This window comes from Diospyros lotus, chromosome 3, assembly GCF_014633365.1.
Source record: "Diospyros lotus cultivar Yz01 chromosome 3, ASM1463336v1, whole genome shotgun sequence".
Classification (NCBI taxonomy): Eukaryota; Viridiplantae; Streptophyta; class Magnoliopsida; order Ericales; family Ebenaceae; genus Diospyros; species Diospyros lotus.
Window position 1 is genome coordinate 5,279,865 of NC_068340.1, and position 26,321 is coordinate 5,306,185.

Here is a 26,321-nt window from a genome sequence, read left to right on the forward strand (position 1 = left end):
CTAAAAATTCAGTACAATAAATTTTTACTAAACTTATGCTCGATGAGATTTTGAAACAAAAAATTAATTTACAACAGATCTGCATATATTGTGAGAGCAAGTTCTCTTTCGATGTAGAGTGTCATACAATCAGCAAATAAGTTGTCCTCTATTTTATTACGAAATAATTGAATTCAATTCACTTCATTGATGTTGAGTTTCTTTTCTAGTGCTGAATTGAATGTGGAAGCTATTATTTAGGTTTGTTAAAAATTAATGATATGATTTGGATGAGTTTGGTCTTGAACTTATAATTGTTTACTTATAAATAGGTTATGACCATGAATAGAGAGTTACACATCATAGATTTTAAAGTAGACTATAATTTTTTATTGGGTTGGATTGTTTTTTAAAAAAAATTACACTGACAAATTGAATTTGATAATGGGTTGCCCTAGGCTTCAACAAGGTAGCTCGCTAGTGGTTCCGTCAACGATTTATAGAGAGAATTTTTTTTTGAAATACTATAAATTTTAAAACAAATTAGCAAACTATTATATGTTTGAAATATATATTAACATTCTACTACAAATTTGCTACCTTAGTAACTCCAACCTAGTTTGTACTAGAAGTAGTGTCAACACAACAATTTTTGATGAGCAAATCTCACATTAGTATTAGAGAAATTCATTATTGTCAATAGCAAGATCTGATCACCCAAAATGTCTGTATACTTTTTTTTTTTTTTCTTTTTCTTTTCAAAAACCTATAACTCGAACTAGTTAGATTTTTAAAATCTTGCTACTAATAGCAGCAAGATACACTTAAGTAGTTCTAGCATACATAACATAACTCTATATAAAAACTAATATTCACAATCAACAATAAGGAAAAGAAAAGATAACCGTAATCCAACATCCAACATGTCACTAGAATAAATTCATGTCAATATCACATCACAAACATCCATTGAATTCAAAATATCAAATCTACAAAACAATTCATGTGTAATACATATCCATCATGTTATATATATACCTAACTAAAAACATCTAAGTTTTCCACATAAAACTAAAAAATACAAGCATTCAACATCCAAACAGATGTGCAATTTTTGTCTTCTACTCAATCAATTAGGAGCAACGAGAGGATATTGGGATAAAATTAAAATCTCTCGTTACACACCCTGTGATTGTCACTGATGCATATTTAGTAGTGCCTATGGTAGTGATTGTGACTCTGCTGCAATGCATCCCCATGAGGTGAGGCCTCAACCTCGTCGACATCGACATCTCTGTACTTTAAGCCCTTAGCCTTGTTGACCTTAACATGCTTGTGAGATAGGTCATCAACCCTAACATCCTTGTGATACAAGCCATAGGGCCATCAACCCTAACATCCATATGGTGTAAGTCACGACCTCATTAGCCCTAACATCCTTATGGTGCGAGCCTTTAGCCTTGTCAACTCCATCTTTGTTTAGTCAACCTTCGTATCAATCTTTTGGGATGAAAAATCAAGTCAAACCAATATTCAATATCTTACAATATCTATAAATCTATATCTAGATTTTCAAATTCTAACCAAATACCTCTAACGACCAAACAAATAATGGACAAACAAATGAATGGTACTCTTTAACTAATAGTCACATGTAAGGCATAAAGCTTGGTTTTTTAGAACTCTTTTGTAAAGTTCTTTTGTGATGGAATATTATTTTATGATCTATGTAACACTTCAAAATTTCATAGAGTTTTAGAGTACTAATTTATGAGCAAAATCTTTGAAATAAGCATGATAGATGAATAAATTGAAAAATATTGACACCAGTGGATTGCCAGTGACTTTTTGTGACTCTGGAATATCAATTTTAAGAAATTTAAGATGTTAGTGTAATTATCAAAATTCTACAGTAAAATTAGTTTTCAAAGGAAAATTGTAAAAAATATGAGATTAATGGACGATTTTCAAATTTTCAATGTATCGTTATGATTATTCAAAATTTTGATATTTTAGTGGTTTGGGAAAATAATTATTAGAATTACTTTTTAAGTAAGGTCATAAAAATTGGGTTGGAGACAAATTTGAATAGAAATAGAATAGTCGCATGCATTATGAAATAGTGAAACTTTAAGATATATTTGATTTAGTAACTAAATGTGTAATTAAATTGATATTGGGTTGTTGAAATATTAGCCCAAATGAAAGTTTAAAAGGGGGTGAATTAAGTTGTACAGATTTTTATACGTCCACTATTTTGACTCATCTTCAAAGATTTTCTAAATCCACTAATTGGGGTGTTATTTGAAAAAAGCAAACACTATCATTTATACACTTTGTGTTTTTACGAGCTCAATACAAACCTTACACTACTACTTTTTAAGATTAAGCAACAACCTCAAAGCTCACTTAACCTATTGATCTTTTTAGCTCATAGTGTAAATGATAAAGGAGAATGAGAATAAAATTACAAAAGAAGCCTACTTAAAATAACACTCAAGGTGCTTTAGAGCAAACTTTCAATAAGACTCTCAAATCTATAACTTAAGAATGAAAACTAAACAAAATAGTTGCATATAGGATTTTTAGAAGAATGATGAACTTGAAAATTGTGAGTAATTGAAGTTTTTGGCTTGTTCTCTATCTTTTTCTTCATTTTTCTTGTCCTTATATAGACAAAAAATTAGGTCAAATGGTCTTATACTGGACCTATCTGAAACATGTGACATCAATATGTCTGGTATGCTTTAAAAGTGACTCAACTCGTCATTTAATCAAATAAAGCCTTTTGCAATTTAAAATTATCAACTTGTAACGTTAGATGAAGATTTGAAAAGATTTATAATTCAAATGGTAGTTTTTCAACAATCTGATTCTTGGATTTTTCTAATCGAGGGTTTTTTTATACTCGAGCATCGTGGATTTGGTTATCAAGTTTCGTGTAGTGTATTTTTTCTTATCAACCGGTCATACCCAAGGCAAATGGACAACTCTTAAGTTGCCCATTCGTTGGTGGCCATGCATTGGGCACACGTAAGAATGGCTTGGTGCACGACCAAGTAGCATTGGTAAGCCCTTACTTGTTCCAAGCAATGGTTAGCCTCTAAGACATAGAAGGGTGCTCTCTTTTGAAATTGTAAAAGGAAGAAAAGGCTTATAGTTAAATCTTTTGTGGCGAGTTTTTGTGTCTTTAATTTTAATTTAAGGTCTTAAATAAATTCTTAATTTTTCAATTTGATTGATTTATCCCAATATAAAAAATTAGGGCAACATTAGGGTTTATATGTAAGGAACAAACAAATGGTTGGTCTTCCACCCTTAAAAGAAAGAATGAAGTTGGAGGGAGATTGAGGAGAAAAGAGGGTGATGAAGAAAGAGCTAGGAGAATTAAGCATTGTTAATCTCAAAACTTTATTTGGCATAATAAATTTATTATTAATTATATTGTGTATCAAGGCATGAAATGCAAGAATCTATGATTCTTGAATCTTACATAAGAAATATATATATATATATATTTTTGAATACTTGTTACTATAGCTATAGCAATGACATAGTGTTATAGGAAGTGGTACATTCTTTGTCATGACTTAATTATTGGGTTGCACATAGTACCAATCTTGCAAGTTGGTCGTATTGGTAAAGGTTTGAAATATACTCTCCATAGATCACTAAAATATCAATGAAAATGTTTATGCATATAACATAAATCATGCACAAAAATTATTTTTATCCTTCACTAATTAGTTCATCACTTACCTTCGCACATTCAAACCTACAACATAAAGCAAGTTAGACTAAAATCAAAGAGAATATTGTTAAACAGAAAAACGAAATGATTTTTGAATCATGAAGGATACGTAGGTAGACATTTTTGTTTAGCTTTGCTTTTATATTACGAGTTTCCTTGTAAATTTCAAATTACGTAGGTTTCATTTTTTAATTATTTATATGAGAATAGATTCCAATCTAGTGATAAATAGACAATCATGATATTGGATTATAAGATAATTTCGTATAAATGTTTGGAAATGAAAAAATTAATACAAAATTATATTGTAATGCCATTGTTTTGGCTTAAACAAGATTCCTAGTTTGTAGTTATGTCTTAAACTATGTTTTTCCCATAAACAACCATTTGTTCTTGAACTTTTGGTTTAAAAATCAATAAAAAAAAGGATAGTTATGATTTTTCTCATCAAATTGAATACTATTATAACCAATATGTTTTTGATGGTTATGTAGTAGTAGAAAATATTTAAGATTATAAGAATTCTTTTGGATAAGAGAGAAAGTCTAATTTCTATCAAATTTAGTTCTATGTCTGTTCAGTTTTTGTGGAAAAAGGCATACCTTGATTTGGTAAAGATTACTTAGTGCAGTCACTCAATTAGATTAAGTGACTTTGAGTTAAATTCAAGAAAATCAAATCTTAATAAGATCGAATGAATAGAAATTAAGTAAGATTTCCAATGGTGTATGACTCACATAAAAAATGGAAAATAAAGCAAAATGTAGAAGACAAGGACTAGTGTGACGCTGCAGTCCCATATTCAGGGTGCCACCGTAATACATGATTACAATCATGATTACTAACCAAATTTGAAGGTTGGTTATGTCCCAATAAGTTAAGATGTCTTAGGTGGGAATTAGGTTTCGCCGCTTTCACCCACCGAGAACTCAAGTTCAAAAAAAAAAAAAAAAGGCAACGAAGGACTCTCAATTCTTGGCCAAGCTACACATTTTACAAGGACTTGGGGATGAAAGTTTAATAAAAATTAATTTTCATAAAATTACTTTAAGTCTCATTTCTAACCTTAAAATCTCGTTTGTCACATACATATTTAATACAAAACTAAGAAAATAAAATACTCGTAAACTCATACAATAAAAGTCTTTTTATGGTTGATCAACCATTTCCATTGGAGAACTATCTACTACCATCGTTTTTCCTTTACCATGCCTTAAGCTACCTATGTGGTTAATGATAAGGAGTAAGTCCTAAGATTCAGTAAAAGCAATATGTAAAAATAGCAAATTGTAACTCATGACAAACATAGGAAAATATGTAGTGAAACATGCATGCAGACCCATCCACTTCATCCATCCAAAACTCTTTGTGGCCCCATATGAATTTCTATGGACCCCAACATGAGCTCTGTTCCGTCCAAAAAATTCATAACCTTATGCTTAGGCACTATTTTGTCATTATATGCAAGTCATAACAATGCAATTGGCACAAATAACATATTAAACATTACCGAACTTGCTTTTGGCTTATTATGATCTCCTTTGATGATCCTTAATTTCTCTAGATTAGGGGTGTGCATTTGGTTATAACCGAACCGAACCGGGCCAAAATACCTAACTGAACCGAACCGACCGAACCTATTCACTAACCGAAATAATCGAAACCGAACTAACCGAATTTAAATTTTTGATAACCAAACCGATATAATTGCCCAAAAAATCGAATCAATTAGCATAATAACTGACCATAACCGATATACTGAACCGAAATAAGCTACCTATCCAAATTCAAATACAATAAACTGAACGCACAACATCCAAACACACAACATCAATCAATCTAAACACAGATATATGAATATAAACACACAGCATCCATCCACAACATCAATCTAAACATCAACGCCTTTGCATCCAAATCTAAAATTGAAGGAAAATTGGATAAATTTCATTCATGATTAATAAAATGGCATCAGTTGATTTCTACGATCATTCATTCAAAAAGTTACACAAAACCTGCCTTGCAATACATATCATTCACCTGTATATGCACTGTACAACTATATATATACACACATACATGTACATGTTAACCTTCAACTCTGAATCGATCAAGGAATTGAAGCGGACGGAAGCTTGGATACTGTCTCTCTTCTCTCCCTCTGTGCTCTGAATATGATTGCTCCAGAGAAAGGGATGAAGGGGCGACGGCGACGATTTCAGGTCTATGGATCTCAGCTGTTGGTGTCGATGGGGTGGGGTGGGGTGGGATGGGTAACTATTTAGAAGTCGACGACGACAGTGATTAGTTTCGAGAGCGAGGGTAAGGGACTTAGGGTTTCGATTCGAGGGTAAGGGACTTAGGGTTTCGATTTGGGTGCAAGGGGGCTGGGCTGGGTGGTGGGGGGCAACATGACAGCCATTGGTTTCAGTCTTCAATCAGTGGGGACGGCGAGGATTAGGGTTATTTGCTCACGGAGTGGGATTGGGGATTCGGGTTTAGGGGGTCGAGGGGCTGAGTTGGGAGTTAGGTTGGGGGGTCGAGCATCTATTCGGTCTTTGTTTTTTTTTTTTTTGGGGGGGGGGGAGGGGGAGGGGGGGGAGGGAGGGCGGGGAACCGAATAGCTCAGTTCGATTTTTGTGGTTATTTATACCGCAATAACCGAATCAAACCAATTACCCAATTTTTTTAGAAAATTTGTAACCAAACTGAACCGACCAGTTCAGTTTGGTTAATTCAGGTTACTCGAATTTTTGCACACCCCTACTTTAGACGTAACAGGATTGAAATCACACCTCAAAGTCCCCTTAGCAAAATTAAGCATAATAAGTAAAAAATAAATATTATCTCACTCAAACTTAGGTTTTTCTCACTTTCCCTAAGCTCTTAAGCATGCCACAAGAACGCTAGTAAGAAGTTGCTTCAATTTGTTCAATTTCTTCTGCATTTCCATTTACCCCATGATATATATATATATATATATATATACTACATTTCAATTTGAATTCAAGGGGTTATGTTGGCTTACCCAATTCAAAGGGTTGTGTTGGTTCTTGAATATCTGCTACTTTTATTGAAAAAAGAATAAAAAATTATAATAATTAATTTTATACTAAAGAAACTCTCAAATTCCAACCTTATACTTAGATCCTAAAAATATTAAAAACTTTCAATCACTTCCCTATTCAAAATTTAATCTTATCCATTAAATTTCACAATACCACAAATTTTTAATAAATTATCTTAAAGACAAAAATTAATTTATTATTCGTTCTCAAAATACAAGGGTGTTACAACTAGGGGTATGCAAACATTCCGACTGAACCAAAATCCACTAACTGATTAAATCAAATCGAGGAGCAAAATCGAACTGAATCGACCGATTAATCCAAAAATTAAACTAACTGATAATCGAAAAAACTAAACATAAATTGTATAAACTGAACCGACCTGATTAAATCAAAGAAACGTAAAAATATGAAGAAAAACGAAGTAACTAATAGAAAACTCACAAAACCAACGAAAACAACATTATTTTATAAATATCAAAACAACATTGTTTTAAAATTCAAACGGTTCGGTTAGTTTGGTTATTTCAACCAAAAAATCAAATTGAAAACTGAACTCTTGAAAAAAAATAACTAAATTGAACCGATATAAGAAAAAAAAAAAAAAACAAATCAACACGTTTGAATAGTGATCTAGGCCATTTTGGAAATTAACACAACTCCAGCGAGCATTAGGCCAGTTGGGTCATCAAGCTTGTTGATTCAACGCCTATGAGTGATATGAGAAAGCCCATGCTTGAAGATGTGATGCATGCTCAAGGAATGAGACCCAATGAGTCTGGTAAAAAATTTTGGGCTAGTTTGGTCAGATTTAATGGGCAACGGATGCCAAGGAAATTACTGTATTATTCGTTTATTAATTCTTCTGCTAATGGGCCTATGGTGTGATTTTTAGATGAGGTTATTAATGAAAGTGTGAAGTATTGGCAAAATACTATAATTGGATATTTTGTTGAAAAATGCCTCCCATTCCAAGTAGTGCACGCAATCGTGCAAAAGATGTGGCATTGTTTTGGGCTTTTTAAGGTGTTGTCTAATAACTTTGTGTGTTTTTTTATTTTGGTTTGATAGTGAGATAAATATGTTGAAAGTCTTTGATGGTGGGCCCTAGCATTTTGCGAGGCGTCCGTTGATTTTAAAAATATGAGAGGTTGGTATGGATTTGTATAGGGAAGCCTATCCATGACTACCTATTTGGGTTAAAATATTCATTATTCCTCTTGAGGGGTGGAATAAAGAGGGTATTGCTTTTGTTGTGAATGCTCTTGGGCATCCCATACATGTGAATTTTATGACTGAGAACCACTCTATAATTGGATTTGCTAGGGTGTGTATTGAGATGGATGTTTCTTCAGCTTTTCTCAAATTTGTTACTTTTGATCAGGGCCTTGACGAAGGTTTGAGAGAGCTTAAATTATTGAGAATGCCGATGGAGTATCAGTAGGTTCCCCCGAGATGTAGTCACTGTGGGGATTTTGGTCATTCCTTTGATTGATGCTCAAGGAATCCCAATAAGGCAGGTCAGGGTCCAACTAAGGGTTAGGCGATGAATGTAGGGAATGATAGTGAGAAGATAAGAGGGAGGGCTAAGTCCAGTGAGTCTTTAATCAAGATTGTTGTGAGTCTTTAATCAAGATTGTTGAACAGGTGAATGTAGCTTGCCTGAGTACTCCAAGAGGTGTTAATGATCCGATGGCAATATGTTTTTGTCATATTCCAAAGAAAGATATAGATATCTCATCTCCTAGGGAATTGTATTGTTTGATAGATATGGCATTTGTGGCTGAGACATATATGGTCGGTGATGAGTCATCTATGCGGGTCTATAATGAAAAATGAGATATTTAATCTTCTCGATCAAAGGACTTGGATTCTGACTATGTTCCTATCATGTCCAAATCTCAAAAGAAATGAGAGAAAAAGAAAAAGAATGCACATGCTAAGACAAATCAGATTATTAATGTTAGTCGGCTTGTGATTACAGATCCAACATAAGTTTATTTTTAGTTCTTTGTGCGTTTAAATCCTTTGTCCTTGTTGACTTTAGTTTCCCTCATTTTTCAAGGATGTGTTTTTTCCTTTAGTTGTTTGACGTAGGGTATGTCTTACTTTAGGTCGTAAGATTTTTGTTTTACTATTTATATAATTTTACTTGTAGAAAAAAGAAAAGTTTGGTTCGATTAGTTTAGATAAACAAAACTTTTGCTCTCTGCTTACTATAATTAGTTGCAAAAGATTACACACTAACCAATGATTCACTAATCTATGTTTATGTATAAATTTTTAATTAAATTTTAATTTGATGGCTGTTATTGGATTTTTAAAATTCCAAAAATTAATAGAGTTTGACAAATTAATTTTTAGCATATTTAATGGACTTTTAGAATTTCAGTTTTATTTCTTGATGAATAATAAGATAAAAATGCTCAATTATGTGTGTGCATGTGTGTATATATATATATATATATATTTAATAATATTAGTTTAATAGACTTCCTTTTGATAACTATTAAATGAATTTTTATTTTTTGATTAATTTCACTAATTAATGAAATTTAGTATTTTTTTCAACAGTAAAGATAAACAACTAAAACTATTTCTAATTTAAAAATTATAAAATAGAACCCCTAAAACTTGGCTGAATTACATTCAATATCTTGAGATTTGGAAAAAAAAGACAAATACGTCATTAACATTTGAGAAATAATAGTGACTTTTTTAATATTATAATTCTATTTATTTATATTTTTATCGTATCATTATTAAAATTAAATTTATAATACGACGAAAATACATTTACATTTTTTCTCCCTTTCCTTTTTATTTTATCTTCTTTCTCTGTCTTACAAACTAACTAGCCTATATTAAATGGTTTGTAATCTCTTTCTTTAGTTTGGTGATAACTAAACTATTATTAAAGTTAAAAAAGAAACTAATAGCTAGCCGACTAATTCACTATAAGCGGAGAAGAGAGAGATGAGACGAAAAAATAAAAGAATATTTTTGTTATGTTAAAATTTTTAATATTTATAAAATAATTATTAAAAAATTATAAATAGTCGTGTCATTTTTCAAATGTTAATAATATCTCTACTATTTTCGTTTATCAAACTTCAGTCACAGGTATTGAGTACAATTTATCCTAAAACATTTGACCTACATGTTGGTAGATTTTCAGACCCAATAGCAGCCACATCTAGGCCCAACAGTGTTGGGTTTTAAAAATACAACTCTTTTCCCTAATCCAATGCCCATTCCTTTTTGAAAACTTGGGCCAACCTTGACTTGGCCCACTTTTGAACATACTATCGGCTACATTTCTAAGATATTTTCGATTTGTTTATGAAATTTCTTTAGGAAAAAATTAGAGGGCGACAGACATGTCTACCACGTATAAAATACTTTAAAATGATTTTTTGTAATTGTGTAATTTATTTCATATTTAAAGGATAAAATGGACAAATTGGTTAAATAATCTAAATTGTTTGATTGCTTTAGTATTGTTACGAGGCCAACAGATATCCTATGTTGTGCTCCAGCTCTCGAGAGGACAAGGGGTGAAGCCAATCTTAGCCCTCAAGAAAATGAGCAGTAGTAATAAGCTAATAAGGGCGGGTTGGCAGGTAGATATTGCTTAAAATGGGATTTGGGTTTCCGTTTGGGTTCGGGTGGCATCCCCAGCCAGCCAGTCATAGCCCTACCCATTGCTAAGGGCACATAATCCACCGGGAAAAAAAGACCAAGGCAATCGTAAGCTTTAACAGGATATATAACATACTACCAAGTTACCAAAATAAAACCAAGAACAAAAACAAAGACTACACAAGGAAGAGGCAGAAATAGAGACCATGCATGCCAATTGATTGCAACTGGTAAAAGCTTGTAACTACTGGCACAGGGGGGCAAAGAAGCTTGTAAAGGAACATCAATCTGGCATGTTGAAGCATATATACGAAAGGATTAAGATTTACCATTTACAAGGAGAGACTGGGGGTGGGGGGATTTTCCAGACACTTTTGATCTGTCTTGAAGAATTCAGTCACCACATATTGACATTTTGACGTGATTTGCAGTTCAAATGGACCAATAGAATTCTCGAATCAAACTGACATTGATGTATGGGGGAGAGAAAAATTTGTCATTGTCCCTATACAAATGAGCACTGCCCTCTAGTAAGGGCAGCAGCCGCTATAAGCATCAGCATCCGCAAAACTGTACCTAGAATAAAAAAAAAAGAACTTGCCCAAAGAAGCTTCCTGGCATGGGAAATTCTGGTGTCCCCTGTTGATCCCAAAATCCACCATCATAACCTTCCTCCGGCAGTGTGAGCCAGCCAGCAGTGAAGCCCAAGACAGACTAAAACAACCGGACCTTTTCATAATCCAGAAAAGAGAATCTCATCATCTCAAAACGCACTGTCAAATGAAACCTGGAACTGAGCAATATGCGGAGGTTTAGGACATGAAGCATTAGCAAGGCCTCGGAGCAGTCGCACCACGTCTGCAGTATCATCAAGATAATACTTGGCCTTGCTTGGCTTTTGCCCAACAGTACAAGCAAATATCTCAGGAGCTGCTGGCAATGATGGGCAAGAAACTGTGCTTAATATGCTTTCAAACATGTCCTCGTCTGATCTGTCATCCCCAATGCACATTACAAAATCTGGTGCTCCCTCTCTGCCGACCATCGTTGATAGAACCTTCTGCGCCACCAACCCTTTGCTCACTCCCTGGGCAATGTAAGAAATCAATTGAGAAATTTTGCTCAAAGATGCAAATGTTTAATTGAACGCATGTGTTTGGTGGAAAGAGGGGGGGGTGGAGAGATTCTTACTTGTGGCTTGACTTCAACAATATATTGGCCCCTATTAACAACTGCCGGCTCATTTGCAAGTACATTTTCCAAATGATCCAACAATTCCTTTGCTTGACAGGATCCAAAATCAGGATCTGCATCTTGATGGTGCCACACCAAAGCACTCTCTTTAGTTTCTATATAAGATCCATCTGTTGCCTCCATATATAGATTCATCACCGGTTCAACAATTTCCTTCCATTCAAGGTCTGAAGTTGGGGGACCGGATTCCCAGTCAGTGTTTTTGTTCCACCTGCAACAAGGGAAAACAGACGTCACAACAAAGAAGACTCGAACTTTTTTTAACTTTAAGAACAAGGCTTCTGAAAAATACCTTATGAAGTATCCATGTTCCGCAGCTATTCCCAACCTATCACAAGGGGCAAGCCACTCACTCAGTGAGCTTCTTCCCCTCCCACTAACAATAAAGACAGTGTTCTTAGGATCATTGCACAGAATATTCAGAGTCGTCACAACTTCAGTGCTCAGCGTTTTAACAATAGAGCTTTGGGGAACAACAGTACCATCATAGTCCAGAAATATTGCCCTTCTACTTGTCCTCTTATATGCTGAGACAATGTGGTCAATAGACAACTTCCTAAAATTTGGAGAAAGCGAAACTACTCGAAATCCCAGGCCTAAACCAATTCCCCAGTAGCGCTTGCTGTAATGATCTTTGCATGCTCTCTCCAAATCCTGAGCAAAGCTGCGAGCCCAATAAGCCACATCATGAGAACTAACATATCGGTAATGCTTTTCATGCCGCAAGTGTTTCTCAGAATCAGGTATGGTGATTGCCAAATGCATGGCATCAGTGACAGAATCAATGTCCCATGGATTAATTCTAATTGCCCCACTTAAAGAAGGAGAGCACCCTACAAACTCTGACACAACAAGCATGCTTGTGCGAGGAGAATCTGTCTCAATCTGCATGGCTTTATTCATAGCCATGGAGCCTTGTCGGCAAACTATATACTTGTAAGGAACCAAATTCATACCATCCCTCACAGCATTAACAATACAACATTCTGCCACAGCATAGTAGGCAGTTTTTTCATATCGAGCAACAGGGCGATCAATCAGAACTACTGGCTCATAATCTGGAGATCCATAAGCTTCATTGATCCTTCTTGCAGTCAAATAAGTCTCTCTCTTAGCTTCTTGCACATCCTTCCCAGAGCTTCTTGCAGGATTCACTATTTGAACCAAGACCAGTTGGCCCTGCAACTCCTGATGCTGCTGCAAAAGCTGTTCAAATGCTAGGAGTTTCAGACTGATACCTTTGAATATGTCCATGTCATCAACACCAATGAACACCTTTTTCCCCCTGAACTGTTCCTGGATCTCTTTAACTCTGATAGATGTAGATGAAAGATTCAATACAGATTCAAGTCGACCCATATGAATACCTACAGGGAGAATTTTAATGTACACTGTCCGTCCAAAGTAATCGAGCCCAATATGTCCTCGCTTAGATTCATAGTACAGACCTAGCATTCTGCTGCAGCATGACAGGAAGTGACGGGCATAATCAAATGTATGGAAACCAATTAGATCAGAATTCAGCAATCCTTTCAAAATATAATCTCTTACTGGCAGAGTTCGATATATTTCAGATGAAGGGAATGGACTGTGCAGAAAGAATCCTAGCTTGACTCGGTTGTAGTGCTTTCTCAAGAAAGTAGGGAGAATCATGAGGTGATAATCATGAACCCAAATATAATCCTCCTCAGGGTTAATTACTTCCATAACTTTATCTGCAAATATTTTATTTGCAGACACATAGGCCTGCCAAAGCGAGCGATCAAAGCGGTCACCATGGTCAGGGCACATGGGTAGCATGTAATGAAAAAGAGGCCATAGTTGCTGTTTGCAGAAACCATAATAGAATTTCTTTAGAAGGTCCTGTGGTAAGAAGGTCGGCACACAATTAAATTTGTCGAGAAGATTCTGGGCAACTTCTTCTTGCTCACTGACATCTATTTCAACCTTGAGAGAACCCACATAAATAACATCAGTCTCAGCTGAAAAGCCATCCTTCAATTGTAATAGAAGTGCATCCTCATCCCAGCTGAAGCACCATTTCCCACTTCCTGCATCCCTTTGAGCATGCAAAGGTAACATGTTTGCTACTACAATTTTCCTTTCGTGATAAACTGATGAAGTCCCCTCTGAATCGCCATCTAAGTCAGAGATAATTCCAGGAACTGTCATCACTCTTGGAAGAGATCTAGGAGTTTGAGGGATGTCCAGTAGATCACCAGAAACCAAATCCAGAAGGTTGGCACATGATCTTGAAGCCATTACTGGTAGAAAATGTTTCCCCAAAGCATCTGGTTCTGCTATTCCAGTACATAGATTAACCAGCCTACGAAACAAAAACCACCTTCAGAATTTGAATGAGACTGCAAAATCCTGCCTTAGCACATAATCTACCATATGATCATCACCACATGTCATATAAAGCATTTAAAAGAAAAAAAATGAAAAACAAAATAGATTAGTAACACATTTCAATTGCTGTATCAATTACTGGACAATTAATACAGGAATGCATTAACAACATTGAATAACCCTATTGATAGAAAATGTTTCCCCAAATCATCTGGTTCTGCTATTCCAGTACATAGATTAACCAGCCTACGAAACAAAAACCACCTTCAGCATTTGAATGAGACTGCAAAATCCTGCCTTAGCACATAATCTGCCATATGATCATCACCACATGTCATACAAAGCATTTAAAAGGAAAAAAAAATGAAAAAAAGAAAGATTAATAACACATTTCAATTGCAGTATCAATTACTGGACAATTAATACAGGAATGCATTAACAACATTGAATAACCCCATTGATAGAAAATGTTTCGCCAAATCATCTGGTTCTGCTATTCCAGTACATAGATTAACCAGCCTACGAAACGAAAACCACCTTCAGCATTTGAATGAGACTGCAAAATCCTGACTTAGCATATAATCTACCATATGATCATCACCACATGTCATATAAAGCATTTAAAAGGAAAAAAATGAAAAAAAAAAAAAAAGAAGATTAATAACACATTTCAATTGCAGTATCAATTACTGGACAATTAATACAGGAATGCATTAACAACATTGAATAACCCTATTGATAGGAAATGTTTCCCGAAATCATCTGGTTCTGCTATTCCAGTACATAGATTAACCAGCCTACGAAACAAAAACCACATTCAGCATTTGAATGAGACTGCAAAATCCTGCCTTAGCACATAATCTACCATATGATCATCACCACATGTCATATAAACATTTAAAAGGAAAAAAATGAAAAAAAAAAAAGATTAATAACACATTTCAATTGCAGTATCAATTACTGGACAATTAATACAGGAATGCATTAACAACATTGAATAACCCTATTGACAGGTTTCTATTCCACTTAAGAAAAGAAGAATCTGCAGGAAACAGTTTCTTCCCCGTATTTTGATACATTTAACCCCAATTTCTGGTGATTACCATTTTGAAAGCCCTATTAAACACTATTCATAACTCTTCTATTCCAGTTAAATAAGAAAATCAAGAATCCATGAGAAACAATTCATTTCCGGTATTTTAGTACATTTAAACCCTAATTCTCAGTCCAGTTTGAAGGGCTCTCCAAAGGAATTATCTACTAATGTGCTCTTTTAAGAGCATCACAGAAGGCAATGACAGGCAAGCAGTTTAATATTTTCCTTACATTTTAATGTATTGCAGCAGGTCTAGCCAAATCCATTGTTTCAACCAAGTGAAGGTGGGGGGGGGGGAAGAATGCAGCTGTTAACACCTGCTATGCAATTTCAGTAAAGGCGCAGACAAATGAAAAGAGGAAATGACTGATTTCAATGGCACAAGCAATCAAAAAAGAAAAATGCAGTTATAGCCAAGTTCTACCATATTCACAATGGAAATGAAGTGCAATGGTCCAACTCTGGTGATAGTAGTGGTACCAGTTCTGGCAAATAAAGCAATCACAACGGTTGGACAGTAATTCTAATTTAATATTGCAGCAAACTGGCAATGGGATTACTGTTGGTGTTGCTATTGAAGAGAGCAAGGAAAAGATGCATTTAGCGCTGCAGTATTGATACTACATTACTGACAAGGTAGCAATATGCAACGAAAATATCTAAGTTCTTCCAGATGTAACTTCCTGCAATGTGCGTAGACCAATAAACAAAGATGAACTTCCACACTCAACTTCTTGTTTTTTTCCTTCTCTGGCTGTTTCCTTTTCTTCCCATTAGTGGCCTGCTCAGTGAAACATGCAATACTTTGTCCAGCAATCAAGCATGCAAGCCCAACAAAAAAAATGAGAAACTAGTGCAAAGAATCTAGCTCAGCTGAGCAGTGCCCCTATTTCACTTTTGTCTATCTTCCCCACAGGCAAGGCTCCCCCATTACTATTATATAAAGACACCTAACTGAAGGTTAGGGGTGTTTCCACTGATTTTTTATTGGACTATCAACTTTTATGCATTACCACGAGCAGCAGAAACAATGAGAAAGCATAACCATCCCTCTGATGAGGACACAAGTTCATTCAACTAGTTTCTTATTCCTCATTAGCTTCCACGAATTTCATATTCACATCAAACATATGCAATGAAAGGGGTAGAATGACTGCTTCTATGACCAATTATCTCAGTTATAACTCAAACCATGTGGCAAAAGTAAATAATTGACACACAAAAGAATGGCAGATCTTCTTAGCCTTCATTAGCAACCATACAAAAGAATTCTACAGCTTATATCATTATATGGAAAGTAATTCCACATTTTATTATACTGACTTGAGAGCAATAACTAAGATTTTATAAGATATTGCTCCACCCTCTTTGGCCCATATGTGCAAGTATTTTAGTATTATTTTGAAAGAGATGTAGACTAGCAATTTGACAACCAGACAGAATACAATGACCGGTAATCACATTCACTAAATCGTTAAGGATGCACAAACAATAACCATTTCTCTGCTGGCACTGTCAAACCACACAGCCAGATTCCAAGGAAAACATATGTGGTATTTCTCAATACAAACAAAATGGAGGAAGAGTAAGACCATGATCATCAGCAGAAATGACCAAAATTTCTATTCTCTTACAATCTGGTGCAGATTAAACACTCAGAAAGACCAACCGCCTCCGGGGAGGGGAAAGTAAGTATGCCATCAGGGACATGAAATTTATTAAGCTAACATGCATATATCAACTTTCTATTTTCGGACAAGTATTAGTCAAGCAATCTGCATAAGCCATTTCTCTGCATGTTATTGTTGGGTGCATTAAAGCATCAAGGTCTCTTTAAAATCAGACTGCAAAGTACATCAAGCATGACTAAAGGCTCTTTAGGGGCCTAACTGAAAGAAGCTTGCTCAGCAAAAAATAAGGCACTTACCAATTCCCTCTCTACATCCAGGTAAAATGATAGGTATTTTTAGGCCTAGCCAACCTTTAACAGCTATGATTTTATCAAAACAATCCATTTTCACTTCAGTAGTCCCCAAAATGAGTACCCGCCAAAACAGCTAAAGGCAGGCAAGTAAGTGCACATGGAGCATAAAGGAAATTATAGAGTAATTTGCCCCATGAATTCCGATTGCCGAGCATCAGAGACCAGAAAAGAACCTAACATGACATACTCAGAGAAACTGTAGGGTTTGAAATAGATTATATGAAGGCAGAAAATGTGTGGACCGCCTTTGTTATTGATTAGCAAACAGGAACGAATAAAGATAAGAACTGTTTTGGTGGGGGGGGGGGGGGGGGGGAAGTGGGCCAAGTAACGCCAAAAGAACCAGGGACCAACATCCAAAACAAGGCAAAGATACAAACAAAACCACAATAGAAGGAAAACTGAAACTCGAGCTAGATGTTCGAGTGCCGGACTGAGTGGGTATCTTAAGGCTAGATAGAGAATCATCTTCAAAATTCCAACCTGGTCAGCTGAACCACATGTTTGTACATCTACGAGAATGATTGATACTGAAAATTCATGACAAGAACAAAAACGGTTGGAGATGGAAGAAAAAGACAAAATAAACATGGTACAGACGGCACAGTACGACAGATATCGCGATGCCTAAGCAGATAAGGATAAGGCAACACACCAATACATTACTTCAGACTTCCGTGGTAATTCAGTGAAAATTTGTTTAACCATGGAGATCAGTGTTGAACAAAGCTGTCCGATCCCATTAACCACTTTCTAATACGGATTCATACTTATCATTCAACATATCCGGGAAGAAAACATCATAAAAGGTTTTTTAAAAGAAGATTTTTGAGACCCAAAAACTTTTACCAAAAGCAACATTTTTAATTTTCTTTCACGGACCAACCAAAAATTTTAATTTGCTTTTGTGGTATAACCAATTGTTTCTGAATTTTTAAGAAGAACGCTACTGAAAGATCAAGAAACAGAATTTGCAGAGAACGAGTCAAGATATATGAACCAAGCTTTGATGAGTTCAAAAAAAGAAAAAGAATACATACACGATCTCCTTTGTAGGCAATAATCAATTCCAAAAGGTCAAGGCTTCTAAATCTAAGGAGTTCAAAAAGCTAAAGCAAAAATGAATAAATGCTTCTCAAGAGGGAAAGCAAACTTGGATCAACAGAAAACATACTCAGCAAACGTCTAGATTTTTACTTCATATATATCCATAAATACGGGCCCAAAAAAGCTCAACGAAACCATCAATTTCACCTCCCTTACAACAGATACAACTAGTATTGTGTTTTAGGTCGTTGGGGAATCTCTTAAGATTATAACAGAAGAGAAAACGTTTCAGATTTCCTCTTCCTTTCCGACCTTCGAAACAGACGACGACAGAACAAGACTAACTCAAAGGGACGACTTCGCTTGTGGACTTACCGGCCAGAGGTCCGGAAGTACGGAAGATATCGACTTGATCTGAAAACAAGGGGGTTGCGGCGGCGACCGGCGGTGAAGGTAGAAGGGCTTTTGCTTCGACGTTTCAACGGAAGCGAAGAATGAAATGAGAGAGAGATCAGAAGAGAGAGAGAGAGATATGTAGAGAGAGAGAGAGAGAGTCCTTGTGCGTGTTTGGGATTTGGACTCTTATGCCCCTGACGATGTGTGTTAATTACTGAATCTCAATTCCTTCAAGATCAGAAAGAGCGTGAACGAAATTTACCGTAGTTAAATTCTAACCCACCACTTTGATTACTTTTAGAGCTGTCCGATAATAAATACCCCTTCATTTCGACTATTTTACGCTACTGCCCTTACCTACTTTCTCTACATGAACCAACTTTTAGCCATTTTCGGATTTTCCTTCTTATTAGAAAATAAGAAGGGCAACTGGTAAATTCGCCATTCAAATTTGATTAGGCGTTGAAATTTAAAATAAATTAAATAATTTATTCAACTTTTATAAAAATTTTATTTTAATGTCATTGATATAATTGATAATGGATTAATGTGATTTTATTTATAAAAATTTTAATTATTTATTTGATCTATTTTAAACTGTCTATAAATCAAAGTAATAATATAAATATTTTGGCACTTCAACATTTTTTCTCAAAAAAAATTATTTTTAAAATTTCAAATCGCTATTTTGTTTCCACGCAATTTTGAATAAGGATATTAACGATAAAAAGTGTGTAAAAATAAATTTAAATAAAGATTTTTGCAACATATGAAAAGATTAATTTTTATCCTATGATGTACATAAATGTTTTGGGAGAGTCATTTTGACATTTTTAAAATATTTTTATTTATAAAATACTAAAAAGTATTAAAAAAACTTGTATAGTCCGTTTCTATAATTTCAATAACATTTTCAAACAGTTCATAATATTGAAAAAAAAAATAAAAACGTATTTTTATTCATCGACACCATGACCTAATTAAAACTTAGCTACAGACCCTTTTATTATTATAAGCATCAGTATATCTTCTAAATATTCAAAATTTAACATGTATTTGGACCAAAAGTTTAAAATTCAAGAAGTGTATGATCAATTTCTTAATGCTCTTGGTAACTATAAGATATTGTGACTAATTTTAAAAAAATTAAGAACTAATTAAACTAATTTTAAAATTAAAAAATTATCATAATTAAATAAGTAAAACACAAGAGATATACAATCAATTAGCCTTTCTTTTTAATCATTTTCATTTCGTGAAAAAAAATATTAAGGTAGTATTTATTAACTAAATTATAAATAAAAAAAAGTTACCATATGAAAAGTGTTATAAATTTGTATAATTTATAATGTATTTGTTAAATTTATTTGATAACTATTAAAAAAAATCACGTAATTTTTTATCTGATATTTTTTATATATATTTATTTTTCTTCTTTAATATAAGAAAAAATGAAATATATGTTTTTAGTATATTTTAAAAAATTTAATAAATAATTTAATAAAAATATTAAAATATTTTATAAATTTATATTAATCGTTCTATATATTTTAGTTTAAAAAATATTTTTATTTTATTTTAAGAAATGATGCTCGAAAATAAAATGTTGTTACGTTATTAGTCAATTAAAAGTGTAAATAAAAATGACAGCTGGAGGAGAGGAGAGAGAGAGAGAGAGGGGTACTTTTGACCAATAAAAAGAGGGGGCGCCGCTCACCCCCAGGCCGCCACTTTATGACCTCGTGCTTGGTTGGCTCATGGCTGGCATCCGGATAAGATGGCTCCACGTTCGCCTTTTCCAATTCATAATCTCTGTCCTCTCCGCGTACCCTTTCTGTCCCCCACTCCCCTCTCTTATTACCATTTACCCAACCCAACCCTCCTGAACGCGCGATGGCAGGCCCGTAATTCCGCCCCAGAACGGGTGGCCAAACGGAAGGCAGCCGGGCTTCGATGTGGATAATTATGGTTGGGCGACAGGGATATGACCTTTCTCTCGCCTACCATTTTCCTCGTCCACCCACTCACGCAGTACGGACACGTCCACGTGTACCCCACTCCTCTCCTGCGACTGGACCTAATGGAAAAGCCGCGGGCCCTGGCCAACCGCGGGCCTCCACGTCACGGTGGAGGTCTCGATCCCACATGCGCTGCACGTGACGGGAGCCAGCCCGAATAATATTAATTAATTAATAATGAATATAATCCGGGTCAGAGAGGAGGTGGGCCCGACTTTATCCGTTCACCGCGTTTCGCGACAGCTTCTCAATTGGGTTGGCGATGCGTGTGGAGTCATGAAGGCGGTTACCAAATATAAAAACCAAAAAAAAAAAAAATAATAAATAATAAATAAACGAACCAAGAAAACAGAGGGGCTGTTTGGGGATTTGGGGAGCTCCGTCCCCATCCAAACCCGGAGTTGGGCCCCACTTGTGGAATGTTCCAAACGTATCTCTCAAGTAGTGTGTCTTTCTCCTTTTTTTCTCTTTTCTTTTAAAAAAATATATATATATATATATATCCAAAATTGTCTGTTACTCAAAATTTGCCTCATAGAGGTGGGACCCACGTATTCTCGTTTTTCGTAATCTCCGTATCGAATAACATAAAATTTGACTTACGTAAATAACATAATAATCTCAATATATATATATATGTATATCTCATTTCAATATCCTGAATTAATTTTAAGAAAATACTGATTTGGGATTTGGGGGGGGCTGTTTGGACGTTTTGCCGTGGCATGCGGGTGGCAACGTGAACTCCATCGCTTCAAATTCCGCTTTAAATTAAATATCCAAACACGGGATAAGAGGGGGACTTTGAATAGATGGAGTGATGTACATGTTAGATTGCATATTTAATTGTGTGTAACCATCCATATCCATGACTAGATTTTGCTTGGGATCTTGTCGTTGGATCCTTATCAGCTATGACAAATCAAGATTATCATTGGCAAATAAAATTGATTTCTCCTCTAAATTATCACCCAAATGTCTTATTTCAACTCTTTAATCAATTCGTATTTGATAATAAGAACGATTTCACACCGTTACTGATTGACTAATATTCTGATTAATAGAGATAAGATACGCAAATGAATATAAAGATCAGAATAAAATCTTGATTTAGTCAAAAGTAAATCTTACTTTATCTCAACAGGTGTGTAAACGAGTTAACGACAAATTTAATCAAATCAATAATTTGATAAGGATAATACTATAGAATTTAATATAGAAATAATCAAATAGCTCGATCCAAACTGTGACGAATTTCTAATTTATTTAGACACAAAATACCAATCCATATAATCGATTCCACCACTCTCTAGTATTAATTCATTCTTTTATTTATCTAATTTAATTATCAAATGTCTTTTTCTTTCTTGTGGTATAGTTAAGAGAAAAAGGTGGGTGGGGAGGTGGGCATGTCATTGAGCTAATTGATGCCTAATTCGTTATCTTATCCTTTGCACAATAATTTATTTTCTTTGTGAATTGAAATGCTATCATTATGAAAGCAACTTTTTCCTTCCAATTGGAGGAAGGAATACGGGAGGCAGCCAAGTTTTCCCATGTTGGGCTAGTACTATATTTTATTAAGTGATGTTTATTGATTAAGATATATATATATATATAATAAGATATAAAAAATATTATAAATTTTTATTTTTTATAATATATTTATTTAATAATATTTAAAAAAAGTTACGTGATTGTATTTTTAAAATATGCTTATCTTTTCTCTTATCGAGATAAATATATCTTGAACCTTATAAATAAATAAAAAATAATACATATATCTTTTAGTATATTCTAAAAAATTTAACAAATAGTTTAATAAAAATAATGAAATGCTTCTCGATTTTATTTTAATAATTTTGTATCTTGGCCCGAAAAACATTCAAACCTTATTTTGATACAACTTTATCTTACTCATTTTAACAAACACCATCTTAAAAAATAAAAAATAAAAAAATTCATCATCATATATTTTATAGGGTTTATATATTCGGGGCTTCTCGAACAATATTTACGAGATATTGTTTCGACTAATATTTTAGGTTATTTTTAATCTAAAAGTTAACCGAGAGTGAGAGTTAAGGGCATGTTCTCTTTATTATTTTTTGTTTTTAATTTTTTAAAACAGTGAAAACATATTTACTTTTATATTTTAAAAATATATTTTCAAAATAAGAAAAAAATTGTGAAAAAAAACTAAAAACAACAAAAAGTGTTTTTGGCTGTTTTTATCACAAATAGACTCAAAATTTTCAAAATACAAAAAAAAACTACAGATAAAAAGAACATATTTTCAATAATATCAAAATAGACAGTCAAAACACAAAATTGAAAATGAATTCAAAATTTAAAATTAAAAATTAAAACACGAAGAGAACAATTTCTAAATTTTTTATTTACTCTCGATTAACTTTTGGATTAAAAATGACCTAAAATATTAATTTAATAATAAATAGTAATCATGAATTAAATAAGAGACTAGACATTATATTGATTATGGATATATAAAACTTTTGAAAATATTAAACATTAATTTTTCTATTTTGTTAGGCTTATGTTGTGCTTAAATGGACTTTGCTTTTAGACTTAAAAACATCATTTATCATTATCAATATTTTGTTGAGTTTAGGTCATGTAGATATATTCAAAATAATTCAACGAGTCTCATTTTGCTATGCCATGAACACATTAATTGTAGTATGCAGCTAAATTTGACTTTTCAAAATTTCATATGTGCAAATTGATCAATACAAATAGTACTCTCAATATACTTTAAAGAGTTGAACATAATTTTTATTTATTAAAAAATTTCAGACTTACATTATAAATTTAGTCATAAAAATTCGGCCAAACTTGATTTCATAGTCACATTTTTTAACGTGTCATTTAAATGTTGGCATGTCATTTAAATTACTAAAGATATTTAAATTACTAATATCATTTAAATTTTAAAATTTATCTTTTTTTGGGGGGGGATTAACGCACCATCACCAGCGTTACATAATTTTTATTTATTAAAAAATATCATACTTACATTATAAATTTATAGTCATAAAGATTCGGCCAAACTTGATTTCGTAGTCGCATTTTTTTACGTGCCATTTAAATGTTGGCATGTCATTTAAATTACTAAAGACATGTCATTTAAATTACTAATATCATTTAAATTTTAAAATTTATCTTTTTTTGGAGGATTAACGCACCATCACAAGCGCTACATAATTTTTATTTATTAAAAAACATCAGACTTATATTATAAATTTATAGTCATAAAGATTCGGCCAAACTTGATTTCGTAGTCGCATTTTTTTACGTGTCATTTAAATGTTGGCATGTCATTTAAATTATTAAAGACATGTCATTTAAATTACTAATATCATTTAAATTTTAAAATTTATCTTCTTTTTTTTTGAGATTAACGCACCATCACGAGCGCTACATAATTTTTATTTATTAAAAAATATTATACTTACATTATAAATTTATAGTCATAAAGATTCGGCCAAACTTGATTTCGTAGTCGCATTTTTTTATGTGTCATTTAAATGTTGGCATGTCATTTAAATTACTAATATCATTTAAAATTTATCTTATTTTTTGGAGATTAATGCACTATCACGAGCGCTACATAATTTTTATTTATTAAAAAATATCATACTTACATTATAAATTTATAGTCATAAAGATTCGATCAAACTTGATTTCGTCGTCGCATTTTTTTACGTGTCATTTAAATGTTGGCATGTCATTTAAATCACTAATATCATTTAAAATTTAAAATTTATCTTATTTTTTGGAGATTAACGCACCATCACGAGCGCTACATATTTTTTATTTATTAAAAAATATCATACTTACATTATAAATTTATAGTCATAAAGATTCGGCCAAACTTGATTTCGTAGTCGCATTTTTTTACGTGTCATTTAAATGTTGGCATGTCATTTAAATTACTAAAGACATGTCATTTAAATTACTAATATCATTTAAATTTTAAAATTTATCTTTTTTTTTTTTAGATTAACACACCATCACGAGCCCTACATAATTTTTATTTATTAAAAAATATCATACTTACATTATAAATTTATAGTCATAAAGATTCGACCAAACTTGATTTCGTAGTGGTATTTTTTTACGTGTCATTTAAATGTTGGCATGTCATTTAAATTACTAAAGACATGTCATTTAAATTACTAATATCATTTAAAATTTAAAATTTATCTTATTTTTTGGAGATTAACGCACCATCACAAGCGCTACATAATTTTTATTTATTAAAAAATATCATACTTACATTATAAATTTATAGTCATAAAGATTCGGCCAAACTTGATTTCGTAGTCGCATTTTTTTACGTGTCATTTAAATGTTGGCATGTCATTTAAATTACTAAAAACATGTTATTTAAATTACTAATATCATTTAAAATTTAAAATTTATCTTATTTTTTGGAGATTAATGCACCATCACGAGCGCTACATAATTTTTATTTATTAAAAAATATCATACTTACATTATAAATTTATAGTCATAAAGATTCGACCAAACTTAATTTCGTAATCGCATTTTTTTACGTGTCATTTAAATGTTGGCATGTCATTTAAATTACTAAAGACATGTCATTTAAATTATTAATATCATTTAAAATTTAAAATTTATCTTATTTTTTGGAGATTAATGCACCATCACGAGCGCTACATAATTTTTATTTATTCAAAAATATCATACTTACATTATAAATTTATAGTCATAAAGATTCGATCAAACTTGATTTCGTAGTCGCATTTTTTTACGTGTCATTTAAATGTTGGCATGTCATTTAAATCACTAATATCATTTAAAATTTAAAATTTATCTTATTTTTTGGAGATTAACGCACCATCACGAGCGCTACATAATTTTTATTTATTCAAAAATATCATACTTACATTATAAATTTATAGTCATAAAGATTCGGCCAAACTTGATTTCGTAGTCGCATTTTTTTACGTGTCATTTAAATTACTAAAGACATGTCATTTAAATTACTAATATCATTTAAATTTTAAAATTTATCTTTTTTTTTGGAGATTAATGCACCATCACGAGTGCTACATAATTTTTATTTATTAAAAAATATCATACTTACATTATAAATTTATAGTCATAAAGATTCGGCCAAACTTGATTTCGTAGTCGCATTTTTTTACGTGTCATTTAAATGTTGGCATGTCATTTAAATTACTAAAGACATGTCATTTAAATTACTAATATCATTTAAAATTTATCTTATTTTTTGGAGATTAATGCACCATCACGAGCGCTACATATTTTTTATTTATTAAAAATTATCATACTTACATTATAATTTTATAGTCATAAAGATTCGGCCAAACTTGATTTCGTAGTCACATTTTTTTACGTGTCATTTAAATGTTGGTATTTCATTTAAATTACTAAAGACATGTTATTTAAATTACTAATATCATTTAAAATTTAAAATTTATCTTATTTTTTACAGATTAACGCACCATCACGTGCGCTACATAATTTTTATTTATTAAAAAATATCATACATTATAAATTTATAGTCATAAAGATTCGGCCAAACTTGATTTCGTAGTCGCATTTTTTTACGTGTCATTTAAATGTTGGCATATCATTTAAATTACTAAAGACATGTCATTTAAATTACTAATATCATTTAAAATTTAAAATTTATCTTATTTTTTGGAGATTAACGCACCAT

At 32.8% G+C, this 26,321-nt stretch overlaps 1 protein-coding gene across 4 annotated transcripts; it reads right to left on the reverse strand.

Moving 5' to 3' along the window:
* Nucleotides 1–969: 969 nt before the first annotated feature.
* Nucleotides 970–18,728, reverse strand: LOC127797330 (probable alpha,alpha-trehalose-phosphate synthase [UDP-forming] 9). 4 transcript variants are annotated; one of them, XR_008022189.1, is made up of 6 exons: nucleotides 18,549–18,728; nucleotides 15,373–15,459; nucleotides 11,987–14,020; nucleotides 11,632–11,905; nucleotides 10,770–11,527; nucleotides 970–1,479 (listed from the first exon to the last, which is right to left on the reverse strand). XR_008022189.1 is itself a non-coding variant. In XM_052330144.1 (5 exons), coding segments are annotated over exons 2-5 (2,634 nt in total). In that variant the 5' UTR covers nucleotides 15,375–15,459; nucleotides 18,549–18,728; the 3' UTR covers nucleotides 10,747–11,203. The 4 variants fall into 4 exon arrangements, 3 of the variants coding, with proteins under 3 accessions (XP_052186104.1, XP_052186106.1, XP_052186107.1); XM_052330144.1 differs by lacking the exon at nucleotides 970–1,479 and having other exon boundaries at nucleotides 10,747–11,527; XM_052330146.1 differs by lacking the exons at nucleotides 970–1,479; nucleotides 15,373–15,459 and having other exon boundaries at nucleotides 10,747–11,527; nucleotides 18,549–18,727.
* Between the last annotated feature and the right edge of the window lie 7,593 nt (nucleotides 18,729–26,321).

Excerpts from the sequence above, each read along its gene's own strand:
- LOC127797330 (XM_052330144.1), bottom strand. Across the intron at positions 11,906-11,986 it reads GAACATGGATACTTCATAAG|GTGGAACAAAAACACTGACT; the intron begins GTATTTTTCAGA and ends CCCTTGTTGCAG. Across the intron at positions 11,528-11,631 it reads TTGTTGAAGTCAAGCCACAA|GGAGTGAGCAAAGGGTTGGT; the intron begins GTAAGAATCTCT and ends TACATTGCCCAG.